Source organism: Apostichopus japonicus, chromosome 18 (assembly GCF_037975245.1).
Source record: "Apostichopus japonicus isolate 1M-3 chromosome 18, ASM3797524v1, whole genome shotgun sequence".
In the NCBI taxonomy this organism is placed as follows: domain Eukaryota; kingdom Metazoa; phylum Echinodermata; class Holothuroidea; order Aspidochirotida; family Stichopodidae; genus Apostichopus; species Apostichopus japonicus.
In genome coordinates, this window is record NC_092578.1 from 956,716 (window position 1) to 977,331 (window position 20,616).

Consider the following 20,616-nt stretch of genomic DNA (forward strand, 5'->3'; position numbering starts at 1 on the left):
ATCTTAATCAATTAGCGTTTTCTATAAAAGTTTTGCGGACAAGAACACGACAGAACACCACCGTGTGATATGGTTTGGGTAGGGGAGAGGGTGCGTGTGAGAAGGGGGTGGGGGAGAACAAAACATATGATAGAAGTATTCTTGGATGCAGCTTGTGTGCCATGTCTAAGGCAAGGGGGGGGGGTGGATGGGCTTAACAACTTTCCCTTTGATTTTAATCATCCAAATTACCCAAACATGAATTTAGGTAATCTTTTATTTCATAAAAGTCAAATAAATATAGAAGAAAATTGTAGGTCAAGTAGTCTTTGTTATTTCTTTTATCTGAATTTAAGTTAAAATGATCGGGTATCTTTCTTCAGGGTCAAGCCTTTCTGAATGACTTCAATTTGGGAAGATACTGGCCTACAAAAGGACCGCAAGTGACCCTGTACATCCCTGCACCCGTGATTGACAAGGGAGGGAAGAACATGTTAATCCTATTGGAGTTAGAGAGCGCAGGAGAGACCATACGACTCTTAGATAAACCAATTCTTGACGGCCCTGTCTGAATATCGTGGCTTGCTTAAAATCTGTCTTGTCATTTGACCCAGAGTCGCAAACTAGTGTACTATTCACTCTCAGGTACAACAGTGAATACTTTACCTAATGCGAAGTGACAATTAAGTCATTTTCTGAGGGACGATTCCAAACAATATTACCTATGGATTCTTCCCTGGAGTAAGTTATGCAGGATTGTTACTACACAATGAACACCATGTTAACACCATTAATTGTGCTTTATCCATGTTACCTATGGTGAGGTATCTTAGTTATCTATGCCTCCCTGGTATTTGTACTTACACCAACTTAAATGGACAGGGTATCAATCTCTACCTGTTTGTGACAAATCTTTGTATGCGATACCATCAGATATACGGAATGTGATTCATTTGAAATATGTGTAAAAGTAAGTGGGCATGACGTTTCGATCCTAGCAGGATCTTCTTCAGAGGCTGAATGAAAAGTAACAGAAACTACAAGGGACAAAATACAAGCACAGAATACAGACAGGTTAATGAGAAGGGTGAACATAAAAGAGGTATATGTAAGAGGATTAGTAGACAAGGGATGGAGAGAAGAAAGAAACCAACAGGGGGAAGAGGAGAGGTAGGGTATAAAACTCGATAAGGACAAAGAGAAGAAGATTAAAGGGAGAGGGTAGGGTAATATGGCAGAGAATTTTCTGCTACATGAATACAAAGTGGCATGAAACATTTCATATTTGTTTTCTGTCTGTATCGGTCTGACTGTCTAGTTCTGTGTATATGTCGTTGATGACTTCTTACTCCATATAGATCCATGTATGTTGTTGATTTATTGTTACTGACAAGCCAACAACCCATGTAGTTCTATGTAAGTCATTTATGTTAGTGTCAGCTCATGCTAAAGAAGGACAAACAAGGTATACTATAAGTCACATTATATTTTTGTATCTAAATTTCACAAAACTCTCAACATTTACTTAAAATTACTATAGCATTATTTTGTATTTATGTAAAAGCACACATAAATGATATCAATACTAACTGTTAGCTGATCTGTACACAAACAACATGATATTATAAGACATAATAATGTCACGTGTGAAATTTAAGAATAGCTTAATATTACTTTAAAATTAATCTTTGTTTAACTAAATATTAATGGGAATGTAGTTGAAAAATCAAGGTATTAGACAACAAGGTTTCTATCTTTGGACATTTTAAGACTTTCAGTTTTAATGAATAATTAAATATACATGTACACTTTCTACTTCAATACTACTTTCCCCCTTCTGATAAATTCTTGATTACACAACTCCAATTTCTTTTCGGCATGTCCCAACCTGGAATGAATCTAAGGATCGGTGGTCAGAACCACACAATACAATTCCCTACTAAATGAATTACTGTTAACAATATTCTATGGTATCGGGTAACAAGGTCTTGCGAATCAACGTCGTCTTGAGAATAAGCAAATCTGACACATTTACATTTGAGAATATCTAAGATATTCTTGTGATGAACCAAATTTTAAAAAGCAACCACGAATCTGGGGGAGAGTTCATATCTCCCTTGCACCCAAGGACATCTGATCAAAAGTTTCCTATCGTTTTCATTTTTCCAGTTACATAATTAATCACATAAACATTTTCATCAAGGCTAGCCTATGCTGATTAACCTTAGAATACAGAAACAACATTTACATTTTAGGGTCCATGTACGAGAAGAATGCTTATAAAGTTGCTAAGGAGTCCTGCACAGTATGACATTCTTAAATTGCACAAAACATTCTAATGAAAGACTTAAATTCCTAGTTAAAATATGGATGGATGGATTTGTAATATATCAAGGTGCCATCAAAGGAAGAAGAGTCATAAATGGAGATTGTTGAGATCAACAAGATCCATTTCCATATACATCTAACATACAAGAAGGTCATAGTTATCAGGTGTGACTGGACCAACAAGTCACCTGTCTAGTCAACCAACATAATATCATATTAATGGAGATTGTTGAGATCAACAAGATCCATTTCCATATACAGCTAACATACAAGAAGGTCATAGTTATCAGGTGTGACTGGACCAACAAGTCACCTGTCTAGTCAACCAACATAATATCATATTAATGGAGATTGTTGAGATCAACAAGATCCATTTCCATATACATCTAACATACAAGAAGGTCATAGTTATCAGGTGTGACTGAACTAGCACTTCACCTGACTGTCTAGTCAACCCACATAATATCAATTTTGAAGATGTGGACAAATTCAACTATTTTTAGGTGAAAACTGTTGAAATTGTAACAGTATCCGTCTTACATTTCATATCTGACCCTAAATTTGTCCAGATAATAAATTAATATTTATATTAATTGCTAATGAATAAATACCTTTAATATAACCATACCTAAATGATGTCTAGTAGATCTACCTTGGAGTATTTTCATGGTACAATTTTCTATCACATAAACAACAATCCTTATGTCATAATTCCATAATTCAGCTTGTTTTCTTTATGCAATGTGACACATCAAAATTGATAAAATATTTCCCCATGTAACACATGCTACGTATTCCTTTCAATCTCCCCATTGTTAAGATGGATTAAAAATTTAATGAATATGCAAACTTTGCTGAGAATGAAAACAATGAAAGCTGATATATTAATTAATAATTAATGTTGCTTTAACATATTACACCCACATAAACTCTGTAAAGCCAATACCCAGAAGTTTTGGAACACTGTTTAATGCCTATCACTGATTTTTGTGCATAATGACCACCCTTCCCCCCCCCCTCCCGCCCCACCTCACATAGACCTTAATCAGGTCCTGGTCACATTTTGAATTCATGTCAATAGAGTTCTATGTTACATATGCAGAATCATATAAGTTACCACAAATGTAACAAACTGACGAATTAGAAGTTATCACCAGAAATGTGAAGATGAACAGAGGATGACAATAGCTTAACATTCATGTGTATGCCCCCTCCAGGATAAGAGGTTCTGTGATTACACTACATGCTTGGTTGGTTAGATTCAATCACACGGAAAGTTATGGTTAGTGCTAAACACACAAGTTATATCACTTTTTGTATAACTGGAAGATGTTTTCTTTTTGTGTATGTTACAGTTAAGCCTCTCTCTGTCATATTGGCATCTTTCCAATTGTCAGGAAAGGCTACAAGCTTTGCTGGTGGTTTTCTTCCCATTTTTGGCAGCCTGCTTAGTCTTTTCCGCTGCTGCTACGACCATCGCCACGGCCTTGAACTTGTATCCACTTTTCAAGATGATATTTAACTTCTCTGCATTCAACCTTCCTACTTCAGTCTCAGTTGTGACAAAGTCTTGGACTCGTTTCTGAAAATGTATCGAGAATCTTGTCTTAGGAGAGAGGATTGCATCATTATTGACCTCTGCAGATGCTAAAAGTTTTAACTCTAAATCTGTAGCTGCTTAAAATTGATCTTCATAATTTTATTGTCTCCGTGTAGAAAGAATCCCCTGGAACGCACGTTGCAAAAGATTTTGAGGTTTTTAAGATTTACGAATCACTAAATCATTCATTGAGTATATCCTGAATATCGCGAGAACTAACAGTAGATCTGCCAGCTCTCAGAGCGGCTGTTACAATTTGCTGTATAATTCTCTGAAAGATAAGGAAATAAATGAATCACAATGAAAGTTGACAGGATTTCTGACAGTTAGAAAAGAACTAATGGTGTATTACATCTATCTAGTTTATTTCCATGTTTCCATTTTTCCTTAGAAACATGAACTCTGTGGCTTTATCTTTGCTTTGCAACTATAGTATAGTTAATATATATATTATATTATATATATTATATTAATATAATATACTATAACAATGAAGTAAAATTTCTGGACTGATTTCAGAAAGTAGCAGGGACGGACACAGACTGACACAAAAAGTTGACAAAAATGCAAAAGTAGTTATTAATAGAAACAGTTCCATTCAGTGTAAACAAATGTTAATTGATAATTCATGAATTTTTAACAAAATCTATCAATTAAATATACAAGTGAATTTTGTGGGCAGTTGATTATCAATAGACTTAACAAGTACCTGTCAGAAATAACATGTATAAAGTTTTCTAACACAGATCAAAAGTAATACATGACATTAAAAACCTAAAAAAAAGGTGGAGGAAATCTTACCAATTTTTTCTCTAATCGGGCAACTCGTTTCCTCTCTGTGTTCAGTTCTATCATCATCTTGCTTCGTTCATCTTCATTCTGAGGAGAAATTTATGTTTTTGACATCAAATCAATATTTTACATGGTTGATTATTCAGGTTGCTAATAAAGTATATTAAAATCTTTTGCATGAATCACATTGTAAGCTTTCAGAATGGTAGATTTGGAAATAAGAGGACCATGGTTAGTGGGAGCACCAATTCTTGTAAAAGCTGGTTAGATCAAAGCAGGTATGTACAAGTAACAGGTAAGAGAAGAGTAAAGTAACTTAATAGTTCATTCAATTGCTAATCGGTTCCTGAAAACAGTTTTAAATCCTTCATCGATATTCACTGCACTGTGAACTTTAGATAGATACGTACCCAACCAGCATTGCTCAGAAAGGCAGCTTTACGCTGCGCCACCAATCCTGCTCCACCAGCATTCTCTACAGCAACATCATTCTGTGTGCCCCACACGTAAATGACTAGCGTCTCATTCTCTAAGTAACTTAAAAGCTGTAAACAGACGAAAGGGAGAAAAAAGAAGTAATTTAGTAACACATTCAATCATGTAAGGATACCATTCAATATTGATAACTGCTAGGTCTGCGTGCTGCATTGATCGGTCAAAGAAATTCTCAACATGTACTTCAACATGTACTTCCAATATTTAGAACAAATATATTCAGAAATTCTTGACATACAAAGTTCAAATATGCAACAATGTCATTACCTTTTCAGTGACTATTTTACTTGAAACAATAGCTTCGTATTTATAGTCGGGGTTCCTGGTTCCTTCAATTGCCTTTGTCTTTCTGGGTTTCTTATCTAAATAGGTTTGGTATTTGCAGAAACTCTAGGATAGAAGAAACAAAATCATGCATGATAGAATAATTCATTCAGTTTACTGAGAGGAAAGACATTAAAGCAGCATTTTGCGTTTGGTCGCCGTTTTCTACTTTTTTGACATGTCCATCGATTTTTTGACATATATCAATCACAAAACAGCAAACTAAGATATTAGCCAAGTTTTTTTCCTGCCAACAACGTTAATTGGCGAGTAATTAAGGATATTTGCAGATAATGAGAAGAGTGTCCTCGACAAATTCCACTGTTAAAATTAATCGCATACAGTTCCGCCAAACCCACTAGTTTGAATTCAACCAATCAGAGATGCAGGTTTAGTTATGAGCCATTGCTAAAAATAGATTCAAGACTTTGCGTTGGTACAACCAGGGAGATGTATGGAACTCCCTGGTACAACTGCCATATAGACTGTACACAAGAAAAGCATGGTGTTGTATTACATAGGCCCATTGGTCAATGACGTAGTGTTTAAATATTCATATTATGGGCGAGGTTTATTGGGTTCTAATGGTAAATATCTTGGAGAAAAACAAAGTTGAAAGTTGCAAATTTTTCGACTTTTTTGCCACCATGTGAAGTTAGATTTAAATAGATAAGCTAGTTATGTATGTCGTTATGGCATAGTGGAGTCAGTGAGGTTGAGAAAAATCATAGAAAAGGACGCAAAATGCTGCTTTAAATCAAAACTCTCATTTCTCGTTGATTATGTATCAGTTCACATTGACTCAAAGCTTATCCAAACCAAGGGGAAACTTTCACAAGATTTAATTTTGTTGCTAATTTTTTATATATATTGATATTTCTTTAAGTTATTTTGCAGAAAGTTTTTCATACATGTATGTCTGAATTATTAACTGCAAAAGCCTTGGGCTGTACTTTACAACTTAACCTTTAGTAAAATGAGACATACTATTTATAATTGTCTACTTACTTTTTTTATTCTTGATGGAAGTCCTCTTGCATGGGCGATGCTAATCTTAAAATTCACTGCTCTGTTAAGCTGTAATGATACACGTAAAATTGAATCAGAAGAAAATCATAAAGACAGCTTTTTCCTGATAAATGTTCATCAAAAACGAATCATCAATTTCCAGGGTCAAAGGTTATAAGCATTGCCCCCAAATGTGCTAGATGGTCAGATAATGGTCACTAATATTTCATATTTCAGCCAGCAATTTTATTGCGACCGTGAAAGCATTTACTTCACCGAGAGAGTTAAATGTCTAATACAACACTTCTCAAATGTGATCAGATAATTCACAACCTCCAGAGAAGTACTTTTGAATAGATTTAGCAATGTTTAGCATCCTGGAGGTCAAGTGGTACATGTTGCCATATGTAACTAGTTTTGGAACTGTCCTGCTAAAAACCATTGCAGTGAATTAACACTGGCAGCATGTTTGAACAAAACTAATATGGATGAGTGGACTGGATGGATTCCACTCACCAGTTCTTTAGGGTCGTCAACAAAGTCCTCTTCTGGGAGAAGGTCACCATTTTGTGTACACGGTACTATATCTACCTTGAGTAGTCCTTGCTGACCACCCCGATAGTCCACGATACCCAGGAATTCTTCAATTTCTATGAGATACGAGAGACTTTGAAGGAAGATGTGTACCACACCAACGAGAACCTCTGTCTCTGGGGGTTCCCAAAATGGATCTTTGTTCTAAAATGGAAATGTAATGATTTCAAAACGGGTGAAGTAGGAAATAACAAAACCTCTGCTACAACTGATTCTACGCACAATGAAACAGCCTTTAACACAGAATGAATATAGACAAAATATGGAAAGGATTGGGCAGTGCTTTTCATAAATTTATCTGTACGGCACGCCAAGAGACCCATCAAATATGCTCTGTAAGAAACATCCAAGCTTTATATTAATAGATTTAATGAATTCCAAGTACATTTCTTTAATAGAAACATATCCTGTTAAGTTAACAGCCATATTTCAGGTTACATATTATTATAGCGTAGTAGTTCTCAATAGCTGGCACATGGGCCAAATCTGGCCCGCTATAGATTTCAATCGGGTTCGCAATAGAAAATTCAGCCCACAGTTTTGCACTAATCGAGTATACAAGTTTATTAGGCTTGAGCACTCCAACAGTTAACAGAGTACTTTGCTCAATCAAGGTATTGTGAGATATTTATTCTCTCTGACCATGTTGCTCCAACCAATAAGTCTCTCTGGCCCTCGTAGAGAACAATTTGAGAACCCACTGGTTGAGAGCATCACTATATTGACATTTCCATATTTCTTACCTGGTCTAGATTACAGTCACAGGGATGACTGGGACATTATATTCTGGGACATTACATTCTGGGACATTACATTCTGTAATGTAATTATAGAATTACATTTCTATCATTCTTACCTGGTCTACATCCCAGTCTTTATCACCATTAACAAAGTCCTGGTACATCTCCTCCATCAGGTACTTCCTGTTCAGGAACTTATTCCGATCCCAGACAAATTCATTCTCGTTGCTGAGATTTTTCATGACTACTGAAACCTGAGGAGATAAGGGATACTTCAGACAGACATATAATACACAGATAAGGGATTCTTCAGATACTAACAGGATATAATACAGACATATAATACACAGATAAGGAACATTTAAGATATTAACAGGATATAATACAGACATATAATGCACAGATAAGGGACATTTAAGATATTAACAGGATATAATACAGACATATAATGCACAGATAAGGGACACTTTAGAAATTAACAGGATGTAATACACAGATAACGGATTCTTCAGATACTAACAGGATATAATACAGACATATAATACACAGATAAGGGATACTTCAAATACTAACAGGATATAATACAGACATATAATACACAGATAAGGGACACTTTAGAAATTAACAGGATATAATACAGACATATAATACACTGATAAGGGACACTTTAGAAATTAACAGGATGTAATACACAGATAACGGATTCTTCAGATACTAACAGGATATCATACAGACATATAATACACAGATAAGGGACACTTTAGAAATTAACAGGATGTAATACAGACATATAATACACAGATAAGGGACACTTTAGAAATTAACAGGATGTAATACACAGATAACGGATTCTTCAGATACTAACAGGATATAATACAGACATATAATACACAGACAAGGGACATTTAAGATATTAACAGGATATAATACAGACATATAATGCACAGATAAGGGACACTTTAGAAATTAACAGGATGTAATACACAGATAACGGATTCTTCAGATACTAACAGGATATAATACAGACATATAATACACAGATAAGGGACATTTAAGATATTAACAGGATATAATACAGACATATAATGCACAGATAAGGGACACTTTAGATATTAACAGGATATAATACACAGATAAGTTATAAATAAGATATTAACAGGATATCATACACAGACATAATGCACAACACATTGCACAAAAGGACAGTTATTGAATACTAATATCAACTAGAGTTACCGACAATACAAATACAAAGCACTAATAGACGAAAATAAAAAATACAGGACAAATTTACTGACTACACAGACATACCTGGGTTCTTCCATGAGACAGTCCCTGAGACTGAGGTGAAATAAGGACAATTTCAAATCTAATTCTTTTCTTGAGTTCATCACTCATGGCGTTAGCTTCGTTGACGTGAGGCATCAACTCCACCAATTCTTGCTGAAGGAGAAGGTCATCTGAAACACAAAGAAAATAGAGGTAACCACGGTGATTACAATGATAATACAAAGAGAAACAGTACAGAGTCATTTACTTTACATCGAAGTAGTTCTATTGAATAGGTTTGTAGACAAGAATGAATCCTGATATGAAACCAGCCAGTTTTGGCCAAGTTTTTTAGAAAGTTCTAATACCACTGTATACTGTCCTCTTATACCTTGCTTCAAAACACTCATACTGACAGTACAAACAGTTCCTCACCTTTATCAGAAGTTTGAAGTGTGACAATATATAAACAATTGTACCTGCTGAGTTATGAAATGGACTAACACCTACACAATTGTACCCCCTGAGTTATGAAATGCACTAACACCTACACAAATTGTATTTCTGGATTAGCTGATACGGTAGAAATGTAAAGGCCACATTTAACATAAAACAGAATTGTTTTTTATACAAATCTTAATATTTGTTTTACTAAAGTTGACTTAGAAGATTACCCTGGGATTTGTCTGATCCTTTGGTCATGTCAAAGCCAGAGTTGGCCACGATTTCTTCTTGAGCTGAATTGTAAGTCGGTGATTCCTCTTTCTTTTCCTTGTCTGGGTTTTTTGCAAGGTCTTGAGGATGGTGGAAAACATACAGATGCTTGGAGCCATACATCACCCTATCAGAACAGATACAATTATTCATGAAATGTATTAATTGATGTTCGTTAATACATACTGGTCAGTAAACCTCTCAATTAAACTTACAAGCCATTTAGTGTGTGTATATATCATGTGTGCACAATTTAAGAAACTTGACAGAATACATACTGGTCAGTAAACCTCTCAACAAACTTACAAGCCATTGTTAGTGTGTGTTTATATCCTGTGTGCACAATTGAATATATTTTCTTGCCAGAATAGAGTTTACATCAATATAATTTCAGTAGTATTTTCTTTCCTTACAACAATTTTGAAGCACATATATGCTTATATACATATATACTTATAAACATATATGCTTGTTTTCATATATACTTATATACAAATATGCTTATATAAGCATACATAAGGTAAGTATATCAAAATTGCCCGTTAGTTTAGAACTATGGTCCATCAACCTATGAGTCACAATGCAGTGTTTGGGTTACATAGGATTATTGATGGATCGTGGGCCCCGCCTGCTTATCTCAGGATTGCAATGTAGCCTCTTCATATCAAGATCAATGAACTTGTGGCAAGATGAGTTTCCTGTTGGGGTAGTGTTAAAGTCCTTTGCTCTCAGAATTCTGGTTTCTGATTTTCTTGTTTTACAATATAAAAATATAACTCACCTGTCATTATGGTGTAGTTCCATTTTCTCTGTCAGCGCTTTGCCATTAACCAGTATCTTTGCAGGTAGGCAGGGTTTTATCGACACCACATTATTACGATTTGAGACCACGCCATGTTCTGGTTGGATACTGATAATGAGGAGTTACAAATCATATTAGGGAATGACACAGGTGAAGAATGCTTGTATACAGTCATGAGTGAATCATAAGGTATCAAAAGAATTCAATTAGTCTAGGGATGCCATACACTGTGGGTGTCACTTGGTATAGTTGAGAATGGTTAGAGTGATGAGGATAGTAAAGGAGAAATAATTCTAAACCACCTCCATTACAAATGAGGTTATAATAAGGTAAGTTTAGTAAGGTTAGTTTATACTGTGAACAAATAAAGTAACACACTGAAAGATTGAGCTACCAGGAATATCAATTTCAATAATGTAGTCCCTGTCGGACAATACAAATCTTGTTTAGCATTTAGTGACTGCGTAGATGGTTATAATATGGAAACTACTTACTTCAAACCATTTAGAAGGATGTCTGGTACAGAAGCTGCCTTGTTAGAACCAATCTTTGTAACACCTAACAAAGAAAGAGGGGAAAATTATAAAACACTTGTACCAAAGAGATGATCAATGCCATGTGCTTTGGTAGCTCTTGTCAACTTTTTACCCCAAAATTGAAATAATAATAATAACTGATAAATCTACATGTGAATCAATTTAAGGTTTAATAAAGTATTACATACCAGGCTTGACGAAATGTATGATCATTCCAGTTAGTGCTGGGTCTTCATTCAAATTCCAGAAGTGAGGGGTTACTTTCATATCTTCTCGTTTCTTGCGTTCCTTTTCCAGCTCCTCCTAAGATGGTAAAAACAAGGATGAAAATTGGTTGTAGTCTGCTCAAAAAGTGTTTATATTAACACAGCTTTGAATAAATCAGTGATTTTGTCTTGCTTACACAACTCCTATGCTAAACAATTTTTATATGAAAACTTTTGATCTTCATATTTCATGGATACTGTTTACATTGCTTGACTAAGGATGTTTACATTTGATTTTTCAAATTCTTTCATTTTCATTTATCAATAAAATTTCAACTTTCAGCTTTAGGTTTTCAAAACATCCTTTTAAAGCAACCTTGATATAACAAGATGGTGGACACCTCACCTCCTGAGCTGTCTGGACTTCTTTCAACCTCTGCTCCCAGGATTTCTTCATCGCATTCATCTCTTCCTCATTCTGACGGAGCTGTTCCTCTAATTCTTTCTTCATTTCTTCAACCTCTGCAAGGCACCACATAAATACCAGTCATTGACATTGTTTAATGAAGCAGTGCAACATCTTTCAAACTTCACATCATGTGTGATATCACACAATAACTAACTGTTACATCGTAACCAACATCCCTCATGTAACTATAACATCAACTTTACTGAGAGTGAAATCATTGACACCCACAGGTATCCTATCTACAGTATCAATCAAGCTGTTTAATATAACAAAATAAATCACTTTAACAATGATATTTCACAATTTGTTCATTATGTCCATGAACCATCTTCGTCCTCACCTTCCTCTGGAACACCCTGCATAGTAACTTCTCCCTGAGTCTCCCCAATCCCTCCTTTTCCTTCTAACTGCTTCATCAGACGAGCATTCTCTTCTTTCAGTTCTCTTATAAGCTTCTCTGTCGGACTTTCGTTAACGATAGCCTTCGTCTTGATGCTTTTGGCTCTATTTGCTGCGAGATATTTCATAAGAAATGAGAAGAAAAGATGAACTTGTTAGTTCTCCAGTTTGATCTTTGCAGATAATAAGCCAATTCAATTACTTGCATAGTTATAAACTTAAAAAAACTTTGAAATGCAAGACTTACCATAACGCAAGGTGGAGAGTGTCTCGTCATAGTTGATGTCTGCAGGACTAATGGCTGCAATCTGAAAAATATATATCAAATGAACTTCATGAGAGGTAAGTTGATCAATCAAGAAGTAATTCCATTCTACAGCTAAAATACCACCCTACCCACCACCCCCCCCTCAAAAAAAAAACAAAAGGAAAAATTAGCAATGTTGAATTGTGAAACTTCTTTGAAAATCTTTGTGCAACAACTCATCCCATGTAATACATGATTATGGAATTGGTAGACTTGTCACTTTCATAATATTAAAAACTAGTCTTTTCATGTCCCCTTCCTCTTTAAACACACAATCACTATAACAAAAGCACACTAATCAAACTGAAAACAATCTATCTCTCATAATCTAGACATTTATACCGACTGTTCAAATCTGATCTCCTTGTCAGTCAAGTTTTCCCTTCCAGGAAACAGTTTTGAAATCATCCATAGTGAACTTTCTGACTATGAAATGGTTTACTTTATTTCTTTTTACTTTGAGAGTTACTTAACAGTTTTATGAGCTTTCAAAACTTTGTAAGATCTCTCTCAACCATGTTCAACTAGAGGATATTTTATGACTGCTTCATACGTTAACTGTAACTTTATGAGCCACTCACCATAATGGTCTTACTATTCCCTCCTAAAGCATTCTTCAGTAACATGGTGAGTTTTGAATCTCTGTAAGGAACTGGAAGTGCATATAGATATATATTACAAATTGTACTTTCTCTTCATTTCTACTACAATAGTGTACATACTAGGAATATGGAATGCAATCAAACCAAACAAACTCCTTTAAGCATCCTACAACCAAAAAGCTGTAGTATTCAGACAAAATCTGCTGTGAAAGACATAATCCAAATTTCATACTCAATGAATTGATCTTGAATAATAAACTTACTCATCACTCCTTTCTTTCCTGCTCCGACATCAGCCAAGGATTTGATGACGTTACCGAGAGATGTGAGAGATAAATTGATGGCAGCGCCCTCTTTTAGTCTATCCCCTGTCGCTCCTGTACTGTCTACTCTTTCACTGTTCAACAATTAAAACAGAGTAAACTTAACGATGACTTCCAATTTTGTAAATGCAGTGTCACTTTGTCCATACAAAACGGGCTTAAAATAAGCTACAGTATAAAACACTACAGATGTGGTGTCTAATGGTACAAGCACATTCCTCAGGAGTAGATTGGACTACTGGGATACTAGCTTGGAAAAAGAGTGCTGGAGTGGATCACTTGCAATTTATACCACAGTCCACCCCTGCCCCCCCCCCCCAAACCATACAAAGAACGAAATAAATAACCTAAGTACGCATTCTAAGCCAAAGTCTAAAAGTCCTCTGATATTTTAGATATTACACTTAGGTTCTTGCAATATTACTTGATGCCCAGAGAGAGACAGAGAGAGTATTGCAAAGAGAGGGTCAGGGAAACATAGTACCCTAAAGTAAATTAATTAATTAGTAATTACCTTCCTGCCAAATCCACTAAATTAATAATGGATGTCTTGGTCATATTCTGGCCAGCATCATTTTTTCCTTTCTGTACAAAGTTGATGGTGACTATAGTGTGTGCTCTGCTGCTTGTAGCATTCATGTTGGTTGACGCTATAGTGCGGTTGCGAGTCCCTTCGTTAATCCGGCTGTTTATGTCATTGTAGCTTTTCACGGGGAACGTCTTCAGAGATTCAACTGCAAACAATAAAATAGACAGGAAATTAATTTAACGATCAATTCTTGCATAAGGTGTTTTTGAAGGATTTGAATTCTGATTCTTATAAAATGCTTAAATTCCTCTGTGTAAAAGTTGCCACTGCACTTGTCTAGGAATCTGCCCATTTTGTTTGGCAGTTTGCGATGCGATACCTGATAAAATATTCCATGAATGAAATAGTAGAATGCCAATAGCAAAAAATGGCACCAATACAAAAAAAACCTCATCAAAAACAGTGGTAAAATCCTCTACGATGAGCTACAACAGATGTTTGTCCAGGAAATTTGGAGAAATAAAATTATGAATATGACATCATACAATGAATATTCATCTTTCTCTGTGATATTAGATTTCTCTGCATTTCTAGACATTTGTATATTGATTTTACCTTTAGTTTATGCAGAATACTTCATATAGGTACTTATCATTGACCTTGAAATTTGGATGGTTTTATATTCATATCAAACAAACAAACACATTTATACCAAAGTGGGTCTTAATGACAATGTAAACAATGTACTGCACCACAAGAATACTAGAATACACAAGTTGTTGTTGACAGAGGTGGCTTTATTGCATCTATACATACCATAAAATCCTTTGGAAGCATGGAGTCTAACTTTTAATCCACCTTTCAGCTTAAAGCTGTTTGGATTGAGAAGATCTCTGATCTGCTCATTGTATATCTCCAACATACTGACAAACACCTTAACAACAGGAAATGAGAAAGAACAAAAATGGTGAGAAAATGTGTTGAAAGCTTCTTACAGATCCGCCGAGAACTAGACAATCATCATATCGACTCCTTGCTTCTATAATGAGATTTCACAAAATAGTCAAATAACAGATTGTGCTATATATTACTTACCTAGGTTTGGGAGGGGGCGGGGCACAAGGCAGTGGAGGTGGGTGTACATTAGTCATATTTACAATAAAAGCACTATGCACATCAGAGACATCTCTTTGTAGTATAACATTATCTATATATATATTTCATGACACACAAACAACAACAGAAGAAGGAAACATTCATTTGACATTTGTCTTTATACCTGGTACTCTTCTTCTCTGGATTTATCAGCATTTGCTCTTTTCTCTGAGATGCGGTCAAACAACCTCTCGCAGGCCACAGGAACAATACCTATCAGATGAGAAGGCAACAAGGTTGGATACAGTAAACTAATCTGATTGGAGAGTATGAAAACTTTCTTGAGAGATCCAGTACAGTACCTAAGCTTGTATAACTGTTTCAATTTCATATCTTGTACATGGATAATGGTATATGCAGCAAAAATAGATTTTTGCAAGCCCCTTATCCCCCCGCCCCCTCCTGTGGGGCAGGCCTGTGTATACGTGATTTTCAGGTAACTGTGTGGAAGATATTCTGACCCTACGTCCTTTGCCCAATATGACAATGCTATAATCAACTAAGCTATGCACATTTTGAGTTAATGTTAAGTAGATGAATTCTGGGTAGTTTTAGCTTCACTGTGGGTAATACCCTCTTCTAGGCAACAAAATGTCCTCTTTTTGCAATATAGCTTGCCAAAGATTACTCTGTCAGTTATCAATTTTCCCACATGATCTTTTGACCAAAAGTTGTTACCATTTCTGAAAGATTTGATATCATATTGTTTAGATGTCTTACCTTTATTCTGACCATACCCAAACACAGAGTAAGATTTGCCAGAGCCTGTCTGTCCATAGGCAAACAGACAGCAGTTGTAACCCAGCCAAGCATTGTCCAAGAGTACTTGACCAAGGTCTGAGAAGATTTTCTCCTGTCAAAAGATAAATATTCACAACAATAGCTGACAAGTAATACACAGTAAGATGAAGCAGACAACATAAGTAGGCTCTTATAGTTGTTGTAATGGAAAGTACAGAATGTGTGAATTTTTTTCCTCTGTTCTGTTCAAAGATAACAAAATTAAATTGTTATTATTATTATTATTTTTTATTATTATTATTTTTTTTAAATTAAATCAAATAGAAAAAGCAGAAGAGAGGGTGATTACTCTACCTGATCAACATAGTTTTTATCAGCAGGTTCACAGTAACCGTCGTTTCTCACTTTGAAGCCATCGTGCGACCAATAAGAATAATCAAACGCAAAGCGTTTCGGTTCCGAGTTAAGATTTCCTGGATCCAGAAGCTCTGTGGATTTCTTGCTCATCTTCACTATGCATTTTGCTTTCCGATTTTTTTCTCTTTCATTGTAAAATATATGTTAAGGAAGTGCTTGAAACAGGAGAAAAAGTATTATCGAATTAAGTTTTGATTGTTGTTGTAGATGTTCCAATAAATTTCTCACCTAATTTTTTTTTGTCTGTATGCAATGCACTTACTAATATCAATATGCTCTACGGGTTGCTTTCCTCTCTGCTACCATAGCATGCAGTAAACAGCAAGTGTTGAATAGGCATTTCATATCAACCTATAGCCATAGTAATCCCTACATATTCAACCAAAATGATTCAACCAAACAAAAACATATCTGTGTAACTGTTGCAATATTATATTTTGGTACTCCTTTGTTCTCTCAGGTAAGGCTCATGAGATGAAATTAACGTTGCACTTTCTTGACCTTTAATGACATATCCACATTATCTTCAATCAACCTGGAGAAAACTGGGCGGTTGTGGGTTTTCAGTGGGGCCTTTAACCAGCTGCCTTTGACATGCTAAAGAGCATTCACATGTTTCATAAACACTTCCTATTGTGAAAAACATCTGAAATGGGAATTAAATACATGAAGACATGAAAGAACATGCTGAAATATATCATCATTTCTGTGGTCAGATATCTCCAATCACAACAACTCACTCATATGCCACATCTATAATCTACATTCAACATTTTTCTTTCTTTGTTTTTTTGTTAGCTACAATGTAACATATGTGATCACAAAGGATATAAATGGTCGAACACGGACAGCCACTTTCACATTTTCCGCCATCTTGACTGCTTAGTATATCTGGTCACTATTTCCTGTTGACTTGTGATTGGCTAAAAAGATGCACCATTGAACACTGGGAATTAAAAAGCCATAACCTATGAAAATAGAAAGATGACATGTGCACATGTTTAAAATCAAGAAAATTAGAATTGATTATGGTGTACAGCAAAGTGTATCCACTGTCCCCACAGTGCAACATTTTCTTTCTTTTATCATGATGAACATCTGAAAAATAATGTAAACCTAACATACAGTTAATTCTATTATAAACATGAAGTAACCGATCCAAAACACTTCAAATGTTGTAGATACAATTGAGTAACTAGTAAATATATAATCACACAATCATGACAATGTAGTTTTTTCACAAAATTTGACCTATTTGCAAAGATGAACAAATGAAAAATTCAAACCAAAACAAGGTGTGTCAGGTCTATGTTATTGGTTTGGTCCATATGACAACATCAATTGGACACAAGTGCAAGCAGATTTATTGACCTGTTCATTCGTAACTATACTATAACTGTATACTGGCTATATGGTGGGCTACATATTGTTTTATGCAATCACGATGCTTATACCAGGCACCATTCTGTGATGTCTCACTCTCTCTGAGCATTCCTGGACACATTTCACAAAAACCTTGAGTCATTACTTACGTCCCTCACACTGAGTTAAGCAAAAATAGTTCAGTGTTGCCTCCAGCCGCCATATTGTTGTGAAGACATTTGTTGCGCATGCGTCGGGTTAATGTTTTGGTAGAGAAACTGGGCTATTTTTGCTTTAATTTTTCGTTCGCTCAGTCTCTACTAATGGGCCAATGTTTGCAAAAATGTACCTGATTGTGTGATCATTTAGAGGGCCTAAGCCTCTTTCACATTGTGTTGAACGTCAATATAATGGAGCTTTAGTTTAAAGTAAAAGTAGGATTGGACCTAGGCCTACCTAATACGTAGTTCTGGAATAGCACTCATCTGTGGACTTAACTTATGCTAGCCTTTATATTATATCGAATTGTACTACAGTAGCATGGACACTTCGAAGTTCGGACACCTAAACCTTAAAACACCCCAAAACTATATCTTCTGGTCTAAATCACCGGAAAATATACTTGATATGGTGGGAGAATTGTGTTATATTACGATACACGGCCAAACTTTCTTTCCTGCAAACTGTTTTCACGTTGTATTCCAAGAAGATTCTTCGTGATTGTGGAACTGGTATTTCTTTGCTAGAGTATTGCGAAGTTCGGACACACAACCCACAGTGTGGCACTGGTGATAAAATTGGTGGGGCAGTTGCTCTTTCAGTAATTATAACAGACTTCATAGATCTCCGTCATTTTATTGACAAATATGTAAGCACTTTCTTGCACACAGGTCATTTTGGAGAGAAAATAACTGTAGCTTCGTACTTTTTGGTGAAATTTGGCTCTTCCTGTAGGTTGTCATGGTGAAATCGTGTATTTCTTAGGGTGTCCGAACTTCGCAGTGTTCCGAACTTCGCAATACTGACTATATGCCTACTTAGCCAGTAAGGCTTGTCATTATTTTCTATGTAGCCTCAAGTTAGACCTATAGAGCAGGGCCGTAACTTTAATAAGGCATAGCCTAATAAACTAACTGCTAATACAGTAATACTAGTAATAGACTTAAACTTTAAAGACTTGTTTGGCCTTGGTTAGGCTAGTACTAGTATAGTATTACTAGAACTTGAAAGTTGAAGCCTACCACTGTAACATTTAGGATCTGGATGACTGCGCTGGGGACATTTAACTGAACGTTTCTGATACCTTACGGCGAGTAAGAAGTTTCCTCTCAATGTCTTCTGTATAAAATGAAATCCCGAGCCTTCCGTGTATGTAAATCTGTCTTACAATCATGTAATCACTTCAGGTTAATTAATAACGTAGTGATATGTCCGAACGATGATCAAAGTAAGCCTGTCATCTTTTGGATCCTTCCAATTGAAATCGCATAGTATCCACAAACACCAATAACGCAAAGGCTGACGCTCTTTAGAGTGACTACCTGTTTGCAGTTGCCAGGGGACGATTCAGTGTCCAAGGCTGGTTGACGGCCATGGTCTTTATTAATTATTTGCATATTTTAAATTTGCAAAATGCCATGGAAAGCCAAATGGAGTTTTACAGAGTATCTATTGCCTCTGTGATTGTAGGGCTTAGTGAATGAGGTTTCCAATTCACAGGTCGTAGGTAAGAAATTAAATGCATAGTTTGAAAGTTATCTTGTTTACAACGTTTCCCAGCTTGTTGACTTCAAGTGACCTTTGATCCTTCATCCAAAACAATATAGTTGTTGTATTCCATAAGACACACTTACACATATCAAGTTTAATTAAGCTTTACTTTTGGGATCATTTTGTTTACTATGGATTCACAAATTGACCTCTGTTGACCCAAAATGACCTTCGATCCCCCTATAGAAAACAGTATACCGGTAGCACCTTTACTCTCCATATATCAGACTTACAGACTAACATGAGGTTCAATTAACGAATGTCAAGTACAGGTGTTTTCATGTTACAAGGTTTTCAAACTTTGATCTTTTACGACCCCAAGTGAAGTTACATGACATTATAACAATACTGTTTTTGGACAGTCTGGGGAGCTGGAAGAGGGACAGACCTACAAACCAAATATCAACGGATCAACAAACTTAATTTTGGGGATATCGTGTAGCTCTGCTCTTGCATCTCTTTGGCAGACCTACTTACCCTGGCATGACCAGGCTTTAAAGTTATCATTCAGTTGTTTTCATTCAGATGCATGAGCATTTGTATTAGTAACAAAACAAAAAAAGGGGGTGGGGACTGCCAGACAATAGCATGATCAATGTTTCGTTTCCTATACCTCATACTGCAAGTCAAATTCTTGAGGGAAGAAAGTCCAAATTTAAGAAAAAAATAGACATTTTGAGATAACAAGTCGAAAGTCTGATACATAAAGTCAATGTTTTTTCGAGGAGAAAATTCGCCGAAAAGTTGAGATAAAATAGTGGAAAGCTTGAGCTTAAATTCGTTAGAATTACTAGTGTCTTACCTGGGACATGGTACTATTCTGGGAAAGACTCCAAACTTATCATTTATTGTCCCTCTCCTACCACGCCTTATACTTATCCATTGATAAGTATATACGCCAAGCACTGTCGTCTTCAGTGGATGAAAACTTTAATCACTTTTTTTTTACTCATCCTCACTGTTTTGTGTCAGTTTTTATCACTTTGGACCTATTAATGTCGCCTGTGGTTTACCTTTCAATCCTACCAGATTTCATATTATGACCAGGGGAAGATCATGGGTGATGCATGGGAAAGTCCTGGGGACCGGCCTAGTGGTCCCGGGGGGAAATGGAACGGTTGTGAAAACATTGTATTCCACCTTCATAAATACAAA

The 20,616-nt window shown here is 35.7% G+C and overlaps 2 protein-coding genes across 3 annotated transcripts in view; one reads left to right on the plus strand and one right to left on the minus strand.

Moving 5' to 3' along the window:
* The window catches only part of LOC139958619 (beta-galactosidase-like), a 28,370-nt gene extending 26,026 nt beyond the window's left edge, over window positions 1-2,344 (plus strand). For both annotated transcript variants that reach the window (XM_071955824.1, XM_071955823.1), the window contains exon 14: window positions 363-2,344. In XM_071955824.1, the coding sequence (XP_071811925.1) occupies window positions 363-551 (189 nt within the window). In that variant the 3' untranslated portion in view covers window positions 552-2,344. The remainder of the gene's footprint in view (window positions 1-362) is intronic.
* Window positions 1,275-19,493, minus strand: LOC139958616 (kinesin-like protein KIF28P). Its single transcript, XM_071955813.1, has 24 exons — window positions 18,933-19,493; window positions 17,160-17,297; window positions 16,267-16,460; window positions 15,892-16,024; window positions 15,296-15,384; window positions 14,833-14,950; window positions 14,002-14,221; window positions 13,428-13,561; window positions 13,144-13,214; window positions 12,503-12,563; window positions 12,197-12,367; window positions 11,794-11,909; window positions 11,370-11,484; window positions 11,140-11,203; window positions 10,625-10,753; window positions 9,804-9,970; window positions 9,172-9,320; window positions 7,977-8,114; window positions 7,043-7,264; window positions 6,527-6,595; window positions 5,462-5,584; window positions 5,110-5,244; window positions 4,709-4,786; window positions 1,275-3,889 (listed from the first exon to the last, which is right to left on the minus strand). The coding sequence occupies exons 2-24, from the start codon at window positions 17,200-17,202 to the stop codon at window positions 3,701-3,703; spliced, it is 2,928 nt and encodes a 975-aa protein (XP_071811914.1). The 5' UTR covers window positions 17,203-17,297; window positions 18,933-19,493; the 3' UTR covers window positions 1,275-3,700.
* Between the last annotated feature and the right edge of the window lie 1,123 nt (window positions 19,494-20,616).